The 17,365-nt window shown below is 36.9% G+C and overlaps 2 protein-coding genes across 3 annotated transcripts; one reads left to right on the forward strand and one right to left on the reverse strand.

Moving 5' to 3' along the window:
• Positions 1-1,812: 1,812 nt before the first annotated feature.
• LOC112156276 (C-type mannose receptor 2-like) lies at positions 1,813-5,004 on the reverse strand. Its single transcript, XM_036216824.1, has 5 exons — positions 4,519-5,004; positions 4,236-4,316; positions 3,767-4,138; positions 3,212-3,568; positions 1,813-2,955 (listed from the first exon to the last, which is right to left on the reverse strand). The coding sequence occupies exons 2-5, from the start codon at positions 4,267-4,269 to the stop codon at positions 2,612-2,614; spliced, it is 1,107 nt and encodes a 368-aa protein (XP_036072717.1). The 5' UTR covers positions 4,270-4,316; positions 4,519-5,004; the 3' UTR covers positions 1,813-2,611.
• Positions 5,005-8,403: 3,399 nt separating this feature from the next.
• On the forward strand, positions 8,404-15,121 carry LOC112156105 (macrophage mannose receptor 1). 2 transcript variants are annotated; one of them, XM_036216609.1, is made up of 4 exons: positions 8,404-8,867; positions 12,892-12,946; positions 13,082-14,040; positions 14,614-15,121. In XM_036216609.1, the coding sequence occupies exons 3-4, from the start codon at positions 13,692-13,694 to the stop codon at positions 14,955-14,957; spliced, it is 693 nt and encodes a 230-aa protein (XP_036072502.1). In that variant the 5' UTR covers positions 8,404-8,867; positions 12,892-12,946; positions 13,082-13,691; the 3' UTR covers positions 14,958-15,121. The 2 variants fall into 2 exon arrangements, with proteins under 2 accessions (XP_036072502.1, XP_036072501.1); XM_036216608.1 differs by lacking the exon at positions 8,404-8,867 and adding an exon at positions 8,876-10,425.
• The last annotated feature ends 2,244 nt before the right edge of the window (positions 15,122-17,365 follow it).

Genomic DNA, 17,365 nt, shown 5'->3' on the forward strand with positions numbered 1-17,365 from the left:
CTACAAAGAATCAGCTGGCCTCAGTTAGCCCTAAACTGACTGCTAATTCACTTAGATTGTGATTTAGCTTACTAAAAACATCCAGTACCTTCAACACCCTGCAGATGGCGATGTTGTCTAATCTGTTCAACAAACCAGACATGGTAATTTATATAAAGATGAGGACTTCTTGCGCACAAACACAATGTAATGAGTATCGGTAAGTGCCCGTTACGCTGTAGTGGAGTAAAGAGTACATATATTTAATCAAAAATGTAGTTGAGTAAAAGTTGCTAAAATTTTTGATAATCAGTACAAGTACAAAATAGCAAAAAAATTATTAAGTAAAGTAACAAAGTATTTTTACTTTACACCACTCTCTGAAAGGCTTAGGAAAATCATGGTATAGAGGCGCTTTAAAATGTTGAGTCCTGCAGTAACAAGCTTCAACCAGCAGAGAGCACTGCACCCTAAAGATTTATATCAGCAACTTCTTGTTAAACTAATGAGGGCATTTGTCCTTTTACTTTGAAATTCTGCTTTTTTAAAATGTGATTTTTATATTTAAAAAAATCCTGAATAAAAAAAAATAAAAAAACTTTGTGTTTGACAGGGAATTTTTGCAGAGGACAATTGATCCAGAAGCCTTCAAACTAAACAAATACACACAATCCGCTTTAGACATCATGGCTGCTTGAGTTTGAACTCATGAGTTCAGATTCTTGCAGAAAAATTAAATTCAGAGTTAATTCAAATGTCTAAGTTTCCCTTTTCTAATTTTAAGAGCATTAAGCCAAAATTTCCTACTCTTTCGAGCTAAAGGAGAAACTAAAATGACTTATTGACTTAACTCAATCATACAGCCTTTCCAGACTAATCTAAATCCTCATCCTGGTCACCGTCTAATAGTGAAAAAGATTCCAAAACGAGGTGTTGGATTAAACCCTGAGTAAGTTTTTCAAACACAAAACTTTTAGTGAGCTCGATTAAAAATAAGAATCATAAACCTTTAGTAAATTAACAGGATTTTCCAACATTGCAACAACCTGTGTTTTCTTTTTCTACTATGCACATATGAGGTAAGATTAGATAAAGATACTCTATTGATCCCAGCCTGGGAAATTTGATTGTTGCAGCAGCAGTGTACTGGTTCAGTAAACAGACAAAATAAACAGTGGGGATGGCGAAAATCAGCTCTCGGTTTTCCCTAATCACATGACATCAATGAACATCAAACAAACCCCAGACAACAAGAAGGTCTAAACACAACCAACTATAAGCAACTATAATTCATAACATTTTGTTAGAGACTTTAAACAAGGCCAGGTGTCTCAGCAGATGTGTCCTTTGCTGCCATCATTTGACCTTCGATTATCGTTATTGGTACGTGGATGGATGTAAAGCAACATGAGGAAGTGTGGGCGAGATTCCCAAATCAGATAGTGTGGACAGAAAAAGCCGGTTTATGTCCAGATTTCAGAACTTTTCCCAGATCATCACTGTAATAGGCCAACAGTATTTTTGATTAATGAAGAGACACACTTCTATTCAATTCTTTCCTGTGATTTCTGGCAAATGGTTGAGTTGAAGTGACCCAGTAATGACCAGTTCACTGGACCATGTCCCAGTGAAAGACAGAAGGCCTTTTTCCCGAATTTCAGTCTTAAGTTTCACCAATGCTTGCAACTCATCCATCTGATTTCTGATTGGAAAGCAGGACTTATGGAAGGAAGGGCAGCATGAGCTAGTTGTTCAGACTTAGATGCTTCAGTCTCTGATGTGTCCTGTGGTGGAATATTTGTTGATCCGATGAAATGAAGAAATGTCAAACGTTTTCATGAAAGTTTATTAAACAGAGAAGAGAAAAGTACACGCTGGCGAGCATGGCGGAGAGGTCTGCAGAGCTCTGATCTGTGATGAAGGACGTTCACATTTTATACAGTCATACAATCAGCAGTTAATCAGGAGCTTCCAGACGGGAGCGTAAATGCCATATCTAATATGAACAAGATGTTCTAATGAAATCAAAATGTTTACACATTGTGGTCAGGGTGTTCTGACAATAAGAAAACAAGACTCAGAGGATGAGACATAATGAAATGTATAATTTCCATGACAGTCCTTCCTTCTCTTCTTCCTGTTTTCCATCTGGAAGTCTCAAAGGTTCAGCATGGTGTATCATTCCACTGGTATTCCTGATGGTGTCCCTGAGCCAGAATAGATTCTCATAGAAAGAAGGAGTTTAAGGCTGAAGGCAAAGCGTGTCCGAGTTGGCCAGTTTTGTCTTGAGGGCCCACTGCCCCATGACAAGTAGAGGCCAACAATGGCGAAATAGAGAAAAAAAAACATCAGTCCAGTCTTCAAAAACATGTCCATAATACAAGTATTGAATCTTGATCACAAAACGAAAGATGTTAATCGTACGATAAACACATTCAGTCATGAAGACACAGAACTACGCAAGAAAAACTTTTGCAAACAAATCAACACAATGCATTATTTATGTCATAACCATCGCCAAATCACAAAGTTTTAACTCAAAGATCCAAAACTAGCAAGTTGCACAACAAACTACACTAAACCCCAACAAACTCGTAATAAATGAAGGGAACTGTACTAAGTGATCAGTTTTTTACTTAGAACAGAAAAAGTTGAACTTCTCCTCATCATGTTTCTTGACCCACTTGTGTTCTCCTCCTGTCTCCATGGCTCCTGACATGTCACACTCATTCACCTGTTCAGGTGAGGCCCAGTTCTTGTAGCGGACCACCTCATCACTGACCCAGAACCAGAACCCCAGAGTGCAGGTGTAGCGCAGTCCCGTCCACACATAAGGAGTTGTAGCATTCTTGGTTTTCTCCTGAACCCATCTCTGATCATCCAGGTTAGTGATGGTGACCAGGTCATTATAATGATGTCTGCAGTAGTATAAGGCCTCCTCCCAGGTCCTGCTCTCATTGATCAGGATCACATGATCTGATGGGAAAAAAAACAGACTTTGAAGCTTTGAATAACATTTTTTTAATAATGTGAACATTTACAGCGGTGGGAATAATTTCCATCCACTGGTTTTAAAAAAAAAAATGTTTTCATTAAGGTGCTTTAGCTTGTCTGAACTGTAAAACAATAAACAGCAAGAGGTTGACAGAGACAGAGTTTTTGGATTAGATTAGACTTAATCTTTTCAGCATATGTGGTTTGTTACATGAAAATGTAACAAAAATTATCTCACCTTCATAACAAATGAAAGGTATTGTTTGTCCACAGTCATTTGTGTTCCACATGCCGTTATCTGTTAAAACAGCACACCCATGCTGTCCATTATCCTTGTATCTCTGTTGATCCCAGTTTCTGAATGAGAAGCTGCTCTCATCAGACCACGCCCACGCATCACTGAACAGACCAATGAAAACATGAGTAATGGTTATGGCCAGCTTCTCCTTCATACTGTCATTCCAGGTTTGGTTTAACTGATCCAGCTGCTGTAGTCCACTGATCAGGTCTGTGTGATTCTCTCTGCAGTATCGCTGAGCGTTGGTCCAGTTTAGAGGCGTCTCAATGAGATGGAAATTCTGAGATGCGTTAGTTTCTGTGGAATAAAAAGAAACATCATGTTTGCAATTCCTATGAAATGTTTAATTTTTATAAAACTGCATACGTCCTTGCTTGATATTGATAAATAAAAGCATCAATAATGCATTTTGTAATACAGTTTAATTCTGTAATTAAATTCAGAATTGACAAAAAAGTGCACTGCATAATAGGACTGATAATCCTTTGAACTCACCATTGTAGCAGATAAAACGCTGGTTGTTGTTGCATGGATCATCAACCCAGGTCAAGTTTTTCTTTAATAACACACACAGCTCACTTCCATCATTATTTGGTTCACCCCATCTCCAGTGTGTCTCATTATTATTGAAGCTCAGTCCAGGTAGAGACCAGTGCCAGATCTTGTTGCTGTTTGTGTGGTTTTTCAAACCAATCCAGGCTGGTCTTTGCTTTGCTGTTTGGTTAAGTCTCTTCACATCAGTCATGTTGGTCACTGTAGCCAAATCAGTGTGATTCTTCCTGCAGTATTCCTGAGCTTCAGTCCAAGTCATATCAAACTTAATGTATTTATATTCATACATGTAACATTTAATGAAACAAAACCGACCTGAAACAAACAAAAAATTTGTTAATCATTATCATTTATGAAACTGTGTTGATTTCCTCTAAACCCTCCTACAGTAAAGTTGCTGCTCTCCACGTACCCATCAGAGGGATCAGGATCAGACTCCACGGCATCTTTTCTTTGTCCACTCAAACTCTTCTTTAACTTCAACCCTGAACGTCTGCGGGAGGAAGAATCCTGTTTAAACTCTTCGGAAACTCTCAATGGTATTTTAAATATAAACAATGCAATTATTACAAATGTAAAAAAATATATATTTTTTCTTTTTTACAGAGAACTAATAAATTATAGACAATAAAGTACAAGTCTTTAAGGAATAATCTCTTAAATGTATATTCAAAATAACTTGATAATCGACTCACCGTAGGTGATGTCTGGTCTGTGATGATGAACCCTCTGATCTGCTCCAATAGAAAAGACTGCAGTGAGCCCCTTATATGTCAGAATTTGAATATTCAAACAGGTAAAAGTTTCCATCTGATGTGAACACAGATTTCATCCTGAGAGAAACAAGAATCGGTTCTTGGACAAAGAGAACTGGCAAACAGAGCTGCAGGCAGGAGACATGCAAATATTGGCTCCTACTTCCTGTTTGTGGTCAGGGATGTGGACAAGCTGTAAATGATGGTGAATTTACAAACTATTTAAAGCATTTGTAATACAATTTAGTTGATGCTTGTAAAAAATGTATTTGGAAAAAAGGAGGAACACCCATCCAGCTCCATCCCATAATCCACACTCTGATTCTCCTAAAGGTTTCTCACTTTACAGGCCACTATTAGCTTCCCTCACTATTAGCTTCAATTCACTTAACTTTTGGCTTTACACCCTTTACATATTTAGACACATTTGTTTAGAAATACACTAACAATCAATATATTTTTTGAAGATATTCATATTATTCTGACGCAGTTCACATACTGTAAAATCTATTTGTGAAATTCTAATGAGATTGTTAAAACCATACAGTGTTACACGGATTCTCAAACAGAAAAGCTCCATTAATGGACTCTATTCACAGAGCTGTGTGACATATTTCCGGTTTCGAATAAGACTGCTTACTTGCTTCCGCTGTGCCTAACTATATGCGTGGACTTGGCAAATCTCTGTGTGCTTTCCCTGGTATTGGTTTATTGTCGTCATTGTATGATAGTTTATGATTTTGTGCAGACACAATGACATCCAAAAAGGCAAAGTTTGTCTTTCTGAAACACGAAACACCCCACGCTCACAAAACACTATCACGTACTGTATGATCATATGACTTCTTGGGATGAAACGTAGCTCTGTTAGAACATTTAAAACCTGTTCAACAGAACCTTTTATGTGTAAACCAACTTTGAAGTGACTTTCGGATTACTGATCGTACTCTCAGCTGATGATGAGATGTCTCTGCCTTCTTCATGGAGCGATAGCGGCGTGCGTTAACGGTAACCTCGCCTCTGTTGAGACGTAGGAAAGGAATCACGTCTCAGACTGATTCTACCTGACAGTGAAAATTACATTTACACAAGTTTAGAAACACTCGGCTGTGGAGTAACTGAAACACAACTAACGGGTCATAAAGATAAAGACAGTGATAATCAGATGTGTCTTTCATGCTAGCTAGCATTAGCTCAAATGAAAAGTGACAACGGTACTCACATGTAATTTTGTAAATACTGCGGTCAGTTCTGAACTTTTTTCTTGGCTGCACGGACCCGGAGGAAAGGTTAAGGTTAGGATTACCATTTCGGTTCAGGTTTATGTTCCAAATGGTTCCCGATCACGGCCGAAGCTGCAGCAGCGCTCCGCACTCTAGCTGTGTGACAGCTAACAGGACTTCATTAAATACTGCGATGTTAAGCTTTGGATTCACATAAAATGTATGAAACAATGCAGCGATCCGCAGCTTGACTGCACCTATAACGCATCACCAACATGAATGTTCATTAGTTTTTGAGCTGGTCGCACATAAACATGCGCTAAAAACATTAGCATTAGCAAGTTACCTTCAAAGTCAAAATTCTGACTTTAATCTCAGAATTCTGAGGAAAAAAGTCAGAATTCTGAGATTAAAGTCAGAATTTTTCATGGGCTTTTTTTTCAGTGGCCCTAATCCTCTTCCGTAGTATGATCACCTCATTTCTCAACATTTTTTGTTTTGTAAATAATTCGAGGACTTCTTCTTCTAAACATCAAACAAAGACACCGCCACCATTTGTGTCTCTTTCTCTCTACCTACACTCTTGAACTCTACTTCCCACCCACTGCTGCAGACATCGTGGTTGGAGAAGCAGCATTTCCTCTTAATTTCATTTGCATCAAACGCTCAAAAGCTGAAACATTCTAAACATCACACCAGCTATGATCCCTTAAGTGATAAAGTTACAGTTAGACTTTCAACACTTTGAGACTCCAGAGAGAAGTAAATGCCTTGTGTTGTAAGGCTTTGAACAATGATACCAAATGTCAATGTTGTTGTCTTTTTTTATGTTTAAAGAGGAACAACATGGGCGTCAATGGAGAGAAAATAGTCTCACTGGATTTGAATGTTGGTTGTAAAACTTGATTTGTAACATGTTTCTGCCTGTTTGTGTGTAACTGGATTTGTGTGTGCATATTCAGGTCGATACAGGGACGCACTAAAGAGTCACCTGATCGATTCTCTTTGCTCTGGATGTTGGGAAGCACCTGGTGCTGCCTGCTATTGCTGTGGTTGGGGACCAGAGCTCTATGCTGGAGTTGCTGTCAGGTATGGCCCTGTGGAAAGGGAGTGAAGTTTTAGGAAAACTTTTTAAAAAACAGATGAGTTTTCAAAAAACGTGCATTTTTTTATGCTAAGTATTGGAGCATACCTGTTTAACACCGTATGGGTATTCTGGGTACTCCAGCCTCCTCCCACATTACAAAAACATGATTCATAGGTTAATTGATTACTCTAAATCAGGGGTCCCTAACCTTTTAGAAACTGAGGGCTATTTTTTTAATTTCATTTAGTGACAATACATGTCATTAAAATAATACTATATAAGCATAAAACAGTTGGTAAATGAAAAGGAGCAGAAAGAAGAAAAACTTAAATGGATATTTCATGGATACTGAGTCATATGAAGGGCTACCAGTTTGGAAAAACAACCGTCTAAATAGAAGGTTATTCACATCAATGGTCCAGCCCAGACATGTTGGTAAAGCGCACTCTGGTGGACTCAACCAACTGTCAGAATTTAAAGAGAGTGTTTATGTTAAATCGTAGCTCCAAAACTGACGGTGTCAAAGTTACAAAGATTCATTCATGTTCTACCGTGAATATTATTTCCATGACGCGAATGACCGGTCCATGAATGAAGCGGCCCACCGGAAATCCTCCCGACTCTCCCGATTACCCACTCCGCCCTTGACAACCTGGTTTAGAAAATGGACGAATGGATAAGTTCCAAGTGACAGACAAGAAAACGGACAACCCAGCCTTCCAGTTGCATTTATTCTCATCATCTACACACAAATCTGGAGGCGTGAAAAGAGTCTCACGACCCCTTTTGCACTTGTAACTCTGATCTGTGCATAAATGGGCCTTTTCTGTATATCGGGGTATTGGTGCACTCTATTTAAAGATTTGTAGGAGCTGGTTTGAATTCGTAGTTAGCTTTAGCTTTCACTTGTACCCTTAACTTCTGCAGGATTAACAATCCTACAAAAACTCTTCAGAAATTCTAAAAGAAACAGGAAATGTAAACACTATACTTACTTTAACTGTAATGCACATGAGCAAAAAAGAAAGTCTGGTTCATTCCAATGTAAACAAAAAAATGTAATAGAAACAAAACAGACTTTATGGAGCCATCATTCTGTCTGTATTTGATTATTCAAAAAGAGGAAAAACATTCTGTCTAATGCAAACATAGCGTTTACAAACTGTGTACCTAATAGGAAGAAACAAGAATTAGTATTATTGTGCTGAGTGAACAGAAAACATCTGCAGCCAGAGGACATGCAAATAGTTCCCCCTCTTTCCATGTTGGTGAACTCACTGATTTTGCATCTCTATTATATAATAGAGCAGGGAAATATAATCTGCAGAGCAGCATTCTTGGAGACAAAAGTATCGCCTTTAAATGTCAACCAATGAAATTGGTCAATATTTGGTGTTTTTTTTTCTCATTTTTCAGTATCAGCTTTACTAATCCAATGATCATGAGATTATTTTAAATTTCAGTTATTTGGCTCAACTGCAGCTGTGCTACCTTACATCTTCACCACTGCCCCACCCACAGCACCATGTGAGTCCTTTTACAAAACATTGGTAAGAGCCAATCAGAAGCTTAAGTTTGATAATAAGGGGGGGCTTTCAGACTCTGCATGGGATGGCTCTAATTCAGTAGTGTATGGTTCTTTTAGGTGACCTAAACCTGAAAAAAGAGGGATATAATGCATTGTAGTCCTCCTTTGACACCTCAATCTCTGTTTTGTTAGGTTCAAAGGTTTGATTGCAGGAAGACCTAGTAATTATTTTGACAGATCCTCCACTAGATGCCTTGTTCTGTTTTGTTCCCTTCTAAACACAGCTCACCTTTGAAGCCTCACTGAGTTTTCAGTTTTTGCTGATTCAGCCCTGCTTGGTATTGCTGTGACACCTGCACTTGTATCCGGTTAGAAAACTTAGTCCTCTTGGTTTAACTGCAGCTTTTCAACCCACTCTTCAGTGTCCTGAGAGTCCATCTCACCTAGGAAGGTAAAATCTTACCCAAATGCATTGCACCGTGTTTCTGCAATTTGGCGAATACTGCTTGTTGTTCTACACTTTTTTGAAAAATCTCCTTTCTTGTGAAATTTTCTACACTCAGCTCAGATGACGGGACAGTATTTTCATGCATGTCTTTACTGTCCACATATACTGCATTCTGAACATCAGTTTATCTTTAACGTTTTTTTCTGCTCTTATGCTCTTTGTGTGCATTACTTCGACCTGTGCCCCTCTTCTCTGTCCCGCGGATGAATGTTAGTTGTTTTTTCACTGCTGCTCCATCTCACACGCGTCATTGCTTTCTCCAATGTTCGCTCCGGCATCCAACTGCATGCTCCCTGATAGCTTAGCATCTATAATGTTGGCTACAATCTGGTCTCTGATGAGATCTTCTCTCAAAGCTCCAAACTGACAGTGCTCTTTGTTGCATATATTAAAGCAATAAAGTTTTTAACTATTTTTTCTCTTGCTAATGCATGAAAGCTGTTGACCCTGAGAAGTTTGACACTGCAAACAAAGAGCAACACAAATACCATAATTATTCCCCATCTCTTCATCTGGTTGGATCAGGCCATAAGATTTCATCCACATTGCAATCTATGATATCATTGGCAAAGCATCCTTGAAAGAAATGCCTTAACTGACGAATCTATCCTTGCAGAGAAGCTGCTTCGATTTGATCACATGCCTGCTCCATGAGGGGCAAACGGTCATAGGGTCACAAGCCATATACCTTCAATCACCATGCTGTAAAGACTCTTCAATTGGAATCATGAAAGGGGAGTATGGGGGATGATATAAGACTTCAAATTCTGGGTGATCATGGAACCAATTCTGGACCAGAGCAGCCAGACATGTATAAATTCATGCTTTATTTTTTCTGTATCCATTTGCAGGACTCTGTGAAACACAGTGAAAGAAAATAGGATGCTATTCAATATCTATTGCACAGTTGTTTGTGCCAGAACATTATGAGCAGTGCACAACACCACGCCATAGCAGTAAAATGAACAATACACACCTCCACATACTCAGTGTACAGATGATTTACTCTCTAAATTTCTGTCAAATAGTACCTGATACAGTTTTCTCATGTCTTTTTGATTTATCTTGAGGATTCATGCTAATGCTGACAAAGTGGCTTGTTGGATGTAATTGAAAATATGGTCATCGTTGATGATGTTGGTTTGGATTTCTTGCAGCCTGATACAGTTATTGGCCTTAACCATGTTCACAATAGTGCCCTCTTGTGCATGGGTGAACACAGCGTTTTAGGTTCCAACATTCCTGTATCCTGAAATGATTCCAGTCCCGTTTCTCTGCCACTTCTATGTTATTAAGGTGGAAGAGGAAATAAACAGCAGCTCAATGTGTTTTCAAAATAAACAGAACAATCATCGTCTGTGAGAAAGCAGCTAAAAATAGTTTTATTCAAACTTCTGTAGAAACAGGATGATCAAATATGAAAATGCAGTGATGCTGGGATCACTCCCCATTAACACATCAGATCAGAGGGTGGAGGATCAGAGGAGAAGAAAACCTGAGGGTAAGTCTCCTCAGACTGATATCTCAAATGTTAGGAAAGTCTGCTGACTAATTAGCATGTTAGAGTGCTCAGCAACTACTTTTTTAATTTCTAAATTTTCACAAAAAAAAAGAAAATGAAAAAAAAATGTCTGTTAATTCATGTATCTTTTTACAAATGTATTTTCACATGACCTATTTTTCTTTCCTTTTTGACTGTTTGAAAAGTTTGTCTAAATTTTTACTTTCATTATTTATTTTTAAAATTAGTTTTGTTACAGTTTTTCCCAATTGCTACAACAAATTTTCTAAAACATTAGACCAGTTACCCCAAAACTAAACACAATTTTCACACCCGTGTTAGAAGACAGTTTGAGGTTTGCCTCTTTGTGATAACTTTTTGTGTCTGGTGTATTATTAATGCCAACTCTGCATAGAATAGACTCAGAGTTTTGCAAATTGTGCGTCAACTGCAAATTCCATTTTTGTTTAGAACAGAGAGTTGTGTTAAAGCAGTTTAGAGAATGTCACTTGCGTTTAGGAATTTGGAAAAACCAGGATATAAGTCAGTTAAGATAATACTCAATAAGGTGTTTCTGATCATACAAAACAACCCCCCTCCCAAAAAAAATCTAAAATACTTTTTTCCTTTTTTGTCAGTTCTAGGGGTTAGGTTTGTTTCCATGTATTTTTTTTTATTTAAAAAAAGAAAATTCACACAACATATTTGCAGAAAAGATAAAATGCATATTTTTATGTCAAAGTTTATGTTTTTTTTTTTAATTTAATAACTCCAGAATAAATCCTGCTTTTGTAAAGAAACACAGGTTATGTTATGAATTTCTATTGTAAAATCGATTTATAATAACAATGATGTTCCTTTTTTTTGTTAAATAAATGAAGCACTTTTTCTCTTTTCTCAGAAAAAAAGGTTATTTCTGGCATTAAAGCAGGAAGTCACAAGGGGAAAAAAATCACATTTGAATATTTATCAGTGTTAAACTCTTAAATATGCAAATTTAACAAACAAAACACAGAGCTGCTTTAAAATTGCAAGCAATAGGCTCTTTTGACATGACATCACACATGGTCGGTCTAGTGCATTCTAGAGTATTTTCTGTTGCATATTGTTTAGAATGGCAAAGCTGACAACTGAATGCTGTTTAAAGCAATTTTACATAAATGATAAAAGTAACATAAACAATTGTAACCAAAATTTGTACAATATTTTTTTCATAAATGTTCTACCTGGTTGTATTCATTTCCTCATCTTAGATCATTCTCAAATCAAAGTACAAATGTCAGGAATGAATGTCAGAACGCAGCAGCATACCTGCCTCCCCAAATTCCTATGGATTATATTATACGAGTTGTGGATTATTTCTCTCTGAGAACCCCGTTAAAGTTAGACAAAGGTCACAAGTACTTCATTGAATGCTGCTTGTTTAATTATGAAGGTGGTTATGATTTTATTATTTTAATCTGTGCTAATGGTAACACTAGCAATAGCATTAGCTTTTGACTATAAGACAAAGATCTTTTCTCACCAATTAAAAGTTGCTGAAATTTCTGTGCTCAAATAATCATAAACCAAGCAAAATTTCATGTTTCTGACATTAAAGTAAAACTTATTAATGATGTAATGTTTTCCACTGCGGTCAGTGAGCTGCTGCTTGTTCAGCTGTGGTTCTAACATCGCTCCCCTTTGCTTTTGCTCATGACTGTGTCTGATCTCTGAGAAAATAAAGTACGAAGTGATGACATTAATTGAAAACTGTTGCCAAAATCATGAAAGTGACTATTTCCATGTAATGTAAAATAAGTTCTTAAAGAGATTTTTTTTTTTTTTTTACTTAGCCACTCTTATTTTGAAAGTTGAAAATACGTGGCTCAATAGTTGCTCTTAACATTTTCACTGAGCCAAACCATTCCTCTTTTTACAATTATGCCCTAAAATATCCCGTAGAACAACAAGTACATTTAGCCTGGGAAGAGATTGAAGTGCGTATGGGCAACACAGCAATGTGTGTCTTTGTCGAAGGTATTAAAAGTGGCCAACATGATTTTTTTTCATCTTTTGTGCTTGCTCGCACTCAAAATACGTGCAAGTGACATCAGCCAAAATAGAATCCGTTAGAATAATATTTGGTCGAGTAAAAATACAGTTCGGCAGGACTTTCATAAAATTAATATTATTTATAATTATATATGTAAAATTGTGTCAAACAGCGTTAAGTTCTTTGGTTTCCCGGTCTAAATCTATTAACCGGAAGTTGCGTATCACAATCACGGTCCTGACACCATTTTGTCTGACGTCATCATGAAAAGGGTCTATTTTCATAACAGTTTTTTTTTCTTTTTTATTATTAATGACAACTGTGTTTTATATCAGCTGTATTTATGTTGCTTTGTTCAGAAAACATCTACAGGCTCCAGAATCTAAAACAAAACAGGTAATTTAATTGAAATATTTTTTTTCTTTCTGCAGTTGAAAGAGGTTTCAGAAAAAATGAAGCTAAGTTTGTTTCTGATGGTTTTTGTGGGTAAGTGGATCCTCAGCTCCTCAAACATTTATTATTTCCTCCTTTCATTTAAATCTCACTAATCTGTTTTATAAAGGTATTTATGCTTCTATTGGACATGTACATATTTAAGTCTGTGATCTCTTTTATTTTCAGGTCATTTTTGTCTCTTCACATGTCAGCTCCATGAGTATCACTATGTTGATCAGAACATGACTTGGGCTGAAGCTCAGCAGCACTGCAGGGACGAATACACTGATCTGGCTACAGTGAGCAGCATGGCTGACATAGACCGACTCAGAAAAATAAACTCAGAAAACAAACATGTCTGGATTGGTTTGTTCAACCAAACAGGCACCATTGCTACTTCACACTGGTCTCTGCCCGGACTACAGTTCAATGAAAGTCAGGCAAAGTGGAAACCTAATGAACCAAATGGAGGAGTAGCTGAGACCTGTGGGGCTATAGAACATATTACTGATAAAAAGTGGTTGGACATGCCATGTATGATATCATCAAATTTCCTCTGCTATAATGGTAATAAGAAACATTATTCTCTTTGAACCCATTTTGCATGTAAAAGCCAGAAGATTACAGACATGGAATGACATTCTCAATCAAAACTCTTACCAGAACTATTTCTTTTTCTTTTTTATGCAAACATGAAAGAAAAAAGTCTGATCTTCCCTAAAGATCAAAGTTTCATTGTTTCAATATCTTTTACTCCACAGGAAGCTCTTCTCTTAAGTATTATTTAGGAGATAAAATGACCTGGTTTGATGCTCAGAGATACTGCAGAGAGAATCACATAGATCTGATCAGTGGACCACAGCTGGAGGAGCTGCAGAAGCATAATGATGACACAGAGAACATTATACAAGTATATGAGAGAACAACTGTTGTAAACTTGAACTCATTGTCAAGATTTAACTACATTTTTATCGGACTGTTCAGAGACGCTTGGACCTGGTCAGATGGCAGCAGTTTCTCTTTCAGACACTGGAATGTGTGGTATGACAGTACAAGTGAAAAAAACAACTGCACCATCCTGAACCAGGACGGTGTGTGGGAAACCAAAATATGTTCTGAGAGGAAACCCTTCATCTGTTACACAGGTGATCATTTTTACTTCCAATGACACAAGAGTAAACTCACTGATTACATTTCTGTCTCCTCAATATATTTCACCTCTAAAACACAAAATTACAAAGAAAAAAAAGCAAATATGGAAGAGAATGTCCATGCATCTTTGCAAAAATCTCACACGTGGACAGGCCGCACATTAGGGTTCACACAAGGTCTTAAAAAGTCTTAAAAACCTTGGATTTCAAAATTTGGAGATAATGCTTTGAAAGTCATTTTAAAAAGTCTTACATTTTGGGATCTTGCTCTTAAAAATGGTGCAGCTTAAAATGTTCCCATATAACTTTTCAGGTCTTAAGTTTTCTTTTTTAACCATGTAAGTGGTTTGTGTAAGTGAAGTTCATTTTATCAACATGATGGATGTCAACCACTGATTAAAATGGTTCATATTCTTCTTCATTTTCTTAAGACAAAGAAGAAAATGGGTTTAATTTCATATATTTCTTTTCTTTGTCCTTTTTTTTTAGCCTCTCTGTTGGGTTTTTCTGTCTCTCCATCTGAAATGTGCCAGACAGCTTTCACAGTAATGTTTTTTTCTTCATCAGATCATGTGATCCTGATCAATGAGAGCAGGACCTGGGAGGAGGCCTTATACTACTGCAGACATCACCACCATGACTTGGTCACCATCACTAACCTGGATGATCAGAGATGGGTTCAGGAGAAAACCAAGAATGCTACAACTCCTTTTGTGTGGACGGGACTGCGCTACACCTGCACTCTGGGGTTCTGGTTCTGGGTCAGTGACGAGGTGGTCCGCTTCAAGAACTGGGCCTCACCTGAACAGGTGAATGAGTGTGACATGTCAGGAGCCATGGAGACAGGAGGTGAACACAAGTGGGTCAAGAAATATGATGAGGAGAAGTTTAACTTTTTCTGTTCTAAGTGAAAATCTGATCACAGACTACAGGAATTTTCAATTGAGATTCTTGTAGCTTTTAGCAAAGCATAATTTTAGAGTTAAGGTAAATGCTAGCTGTTTGGATATAGTTTACTTTTGCTTTTATTTCTGGAGAGACAAATATAAATACCTGCACATTATATTCTATTAGGTGATGGTTTTGTTACAAATTATATGTAAATCTCATAATTAAAATTTGCACAATTCTGTATCAATAAATAACACATTTTTTTTTACACCAAGTCTTTTTATTGGTATTTTTCTTTCAAACAGAGGTACAAAGATATATGTTTGACAAAGTGTACAAAACTGACAGCATACCCCCCCCTCCCCACACACACCCTTCCCTCCCTCCCATTACTGTACCACTCATTCAAATTGCGAAGAGTTTGTAAATTACATATTTTCAAATAAATAAAATAAAATGAGTAAGCCTCTTAATTACACATTTCCAAAAGTACACGGTCAATCTTTAAGCATCCGAACAGCAGTGACATCTAGGTTCTTCATATAACTTATAAAGGGGTTCCAAGTGGTATAAAAATCTTGTGTACAACCTCTTGTAGAAAAACGAATTTTCTCCAAAACCAAAAAATGTAACATATCATTTATCCACATCTTAACAGTTGGAGGAAATCGTTCTTTCCATTTGAGAAGAACAAGTCTCCTGGCAATCAACGTTCCAAAGATTTTTATAGTTTGTGTTTTCTTATTGAGATTAAGATCTTGTGGGATTACACCAAATATTGCAGGGATTACAGAAGGTTGTATAGGCCTTTGTAGGATGTCTGAAAATACTTTAAATATTGACTGCCAAAAGTTTTGTAGTTTTACGCAGAACCAAAACATATGCGAGATGGTGGCTGTTCCTTGTTTACATCTGTCACAGATGGTATTAATATTTGGAATGAATTTTTTAAGTTTTGCTTTAGACCAGTGGAGTCTATGTACAATCTTAAACTGAGTAATCACATGACGTGAGCAGATTGAGGAAGAGTATATTCTATCTAAAGCTTTTTCCTATATCCCTTCAGTGATATTTAAGCCCAAATCTTCTTCCCACTGGGTTTTTAGCAATGTTAGAGGTGTTTTTTGTTTTGCAATGTATGTGTTTAGTAAATGGTAAATTTTCCCAATAGTTCCCCTGAGACTTATTTTGAATTTCAAGATGGAATCTAGAAGTGAGTCAGGGGGACGGGATGGGAAATGAGTAAATGAAGTTGAGCTAAAGCTTCGAAGTTGAAGGTATCTAAAGAAATGAGAGCGGGGGATATTGTATTTTCATTACAATGAATAGGTCTTCAAGTGTAGCAATGCCTCTTCCGCTCCATTCCCAAAAAGCTTTATCTGTAGTTGAAGGTATAAACCTATGATTTTTATCTGTAGGTGTACATTTTGATTGGTTTTTAAGGGAAAATACTTGCCTAAATTGCCTCCAAATTTTTAGAGAATGTTTAACTATGGGATTTGAGGTGTGATTTGATATAGGTTCAGAAAACGGTAACTCTGAACAAAGCAGTGACTGTAGGGAGGTATGAGGACAAGAAGCCTTTTCCATACATAACCATTTTGAATTTATGTTAAATTGTGATTCTTTCCAATATAGCATGGCTCTAATGTTATCAGCCCAATAGTAGTATTGTAGATTAGGAAGGGATAATCCACCTTGTTGACGGTGTTGTTGCAAGATATTTTTTCTTACTCTAGGTTTTCCTTTATTCCACAAAAAGCTTGATATGAGTTTATCTACATTTGAAAAAAAAGATTTAGATAAATATAAAGGGATGCATTGAAATACATATAAAAATTTTGGTAGCACATTCATTTTAATTATGTTAATTCTGCCCCCCAGGGAAAGGGGTAACAGACACCAACATTCCAGATCTTTTTTGAGCTGAGTTAATAATGGGGAGTAGTTAGCTTTAAAAATATCTTTAAAGGAGTGTGTAATCCAAATTCCTAAGTATTTAAATTTTTGTGAACTAATTTTAAATGGAAACAGATCACAGTCAATTTTTTTAGCTTCTAAATTCACTGGCATAATTTCACATTTGTGAAGATTAACTTTGTATCCTGATATTTTACCGAAATTTTCAAGAAGGTTTAAAGAAAGTGGTAAGCTTTTTAAAGGATTGGACAAGAATAATAGCATATCGTCTGCGTAAAGGGATACTTTATTCACAGTATCATATCTTTGTATTCCTATTATATTGATTTCATTGCGTATTGCTATAGCCAGTGGCTCAATCACTATAGCAAATAAGAGAGGTGATAGAGGACAGCCTTGACGAGTGCCGCGTTGAAGGGAGAAGTAAGGAGAGAGGTTATTGTTGGTACGAACAGCCGCTAGAGGCGAGGAATATAAAACTTTAATCCACGATATAAATTTTTCACCG

Source organism: Oryzias melastigma, linkage group LG18, assembly GCF_002922805.2.
Source record: "Oryzias melastigma strain HK-1 linkage group LG18, ASM292280v2, whole genome shotgun sequence".
In the NCBI taxonomy this organism is placed as follows: Eukaryota; Metazoa; Chordata; class Actinopteri; order Beloniformes; family Adrianichthyidae; genus Oryzias; species Oryzias melastigma.

What these genes read in the sequence shown, in the direction of transcription:
- LOC112156105 (XM_036216609.1), top strand. Translation starts at nt 13,692, where the DNA reads ATGACCTGGTTTGATGCTCAGAGATACTGCAGAGAGAATCACATAGAT. An exon ending in ACCCTTCATCTGTTACACAG is followed by an intron (nt 14,041 to 14,613) that starts GTGATCATTTTT and finishes TTTCTTCATCAG; the next exon opens with ATCATGTGATCCTGATCAAT.
- LOC112156276 (XM_036216824.1), bottom strand. Translation starts at nt 4,269, where the DNA reads ATGCCGTGGAGTCTGATCCTGATCCCTCTGATGG. An exon ending in GCGTTTTATCTGCTACAATG is followed by an intron (nt 3,569 to 3,766) that starts GTGAGTTCAAAG and finishes TTTATTCCACAG; the next exon opens with AAACTAACGCATCTCAGAAT. An exon ending in ACCTTTCATTTGTTATGAAG is followed by an intron (nt 2,956 to 3,211) that starts GTGAGATAATTT and finishes TTTTCCCATCAG; the next exon opens with ATCATGTGATCCTGATCAAT.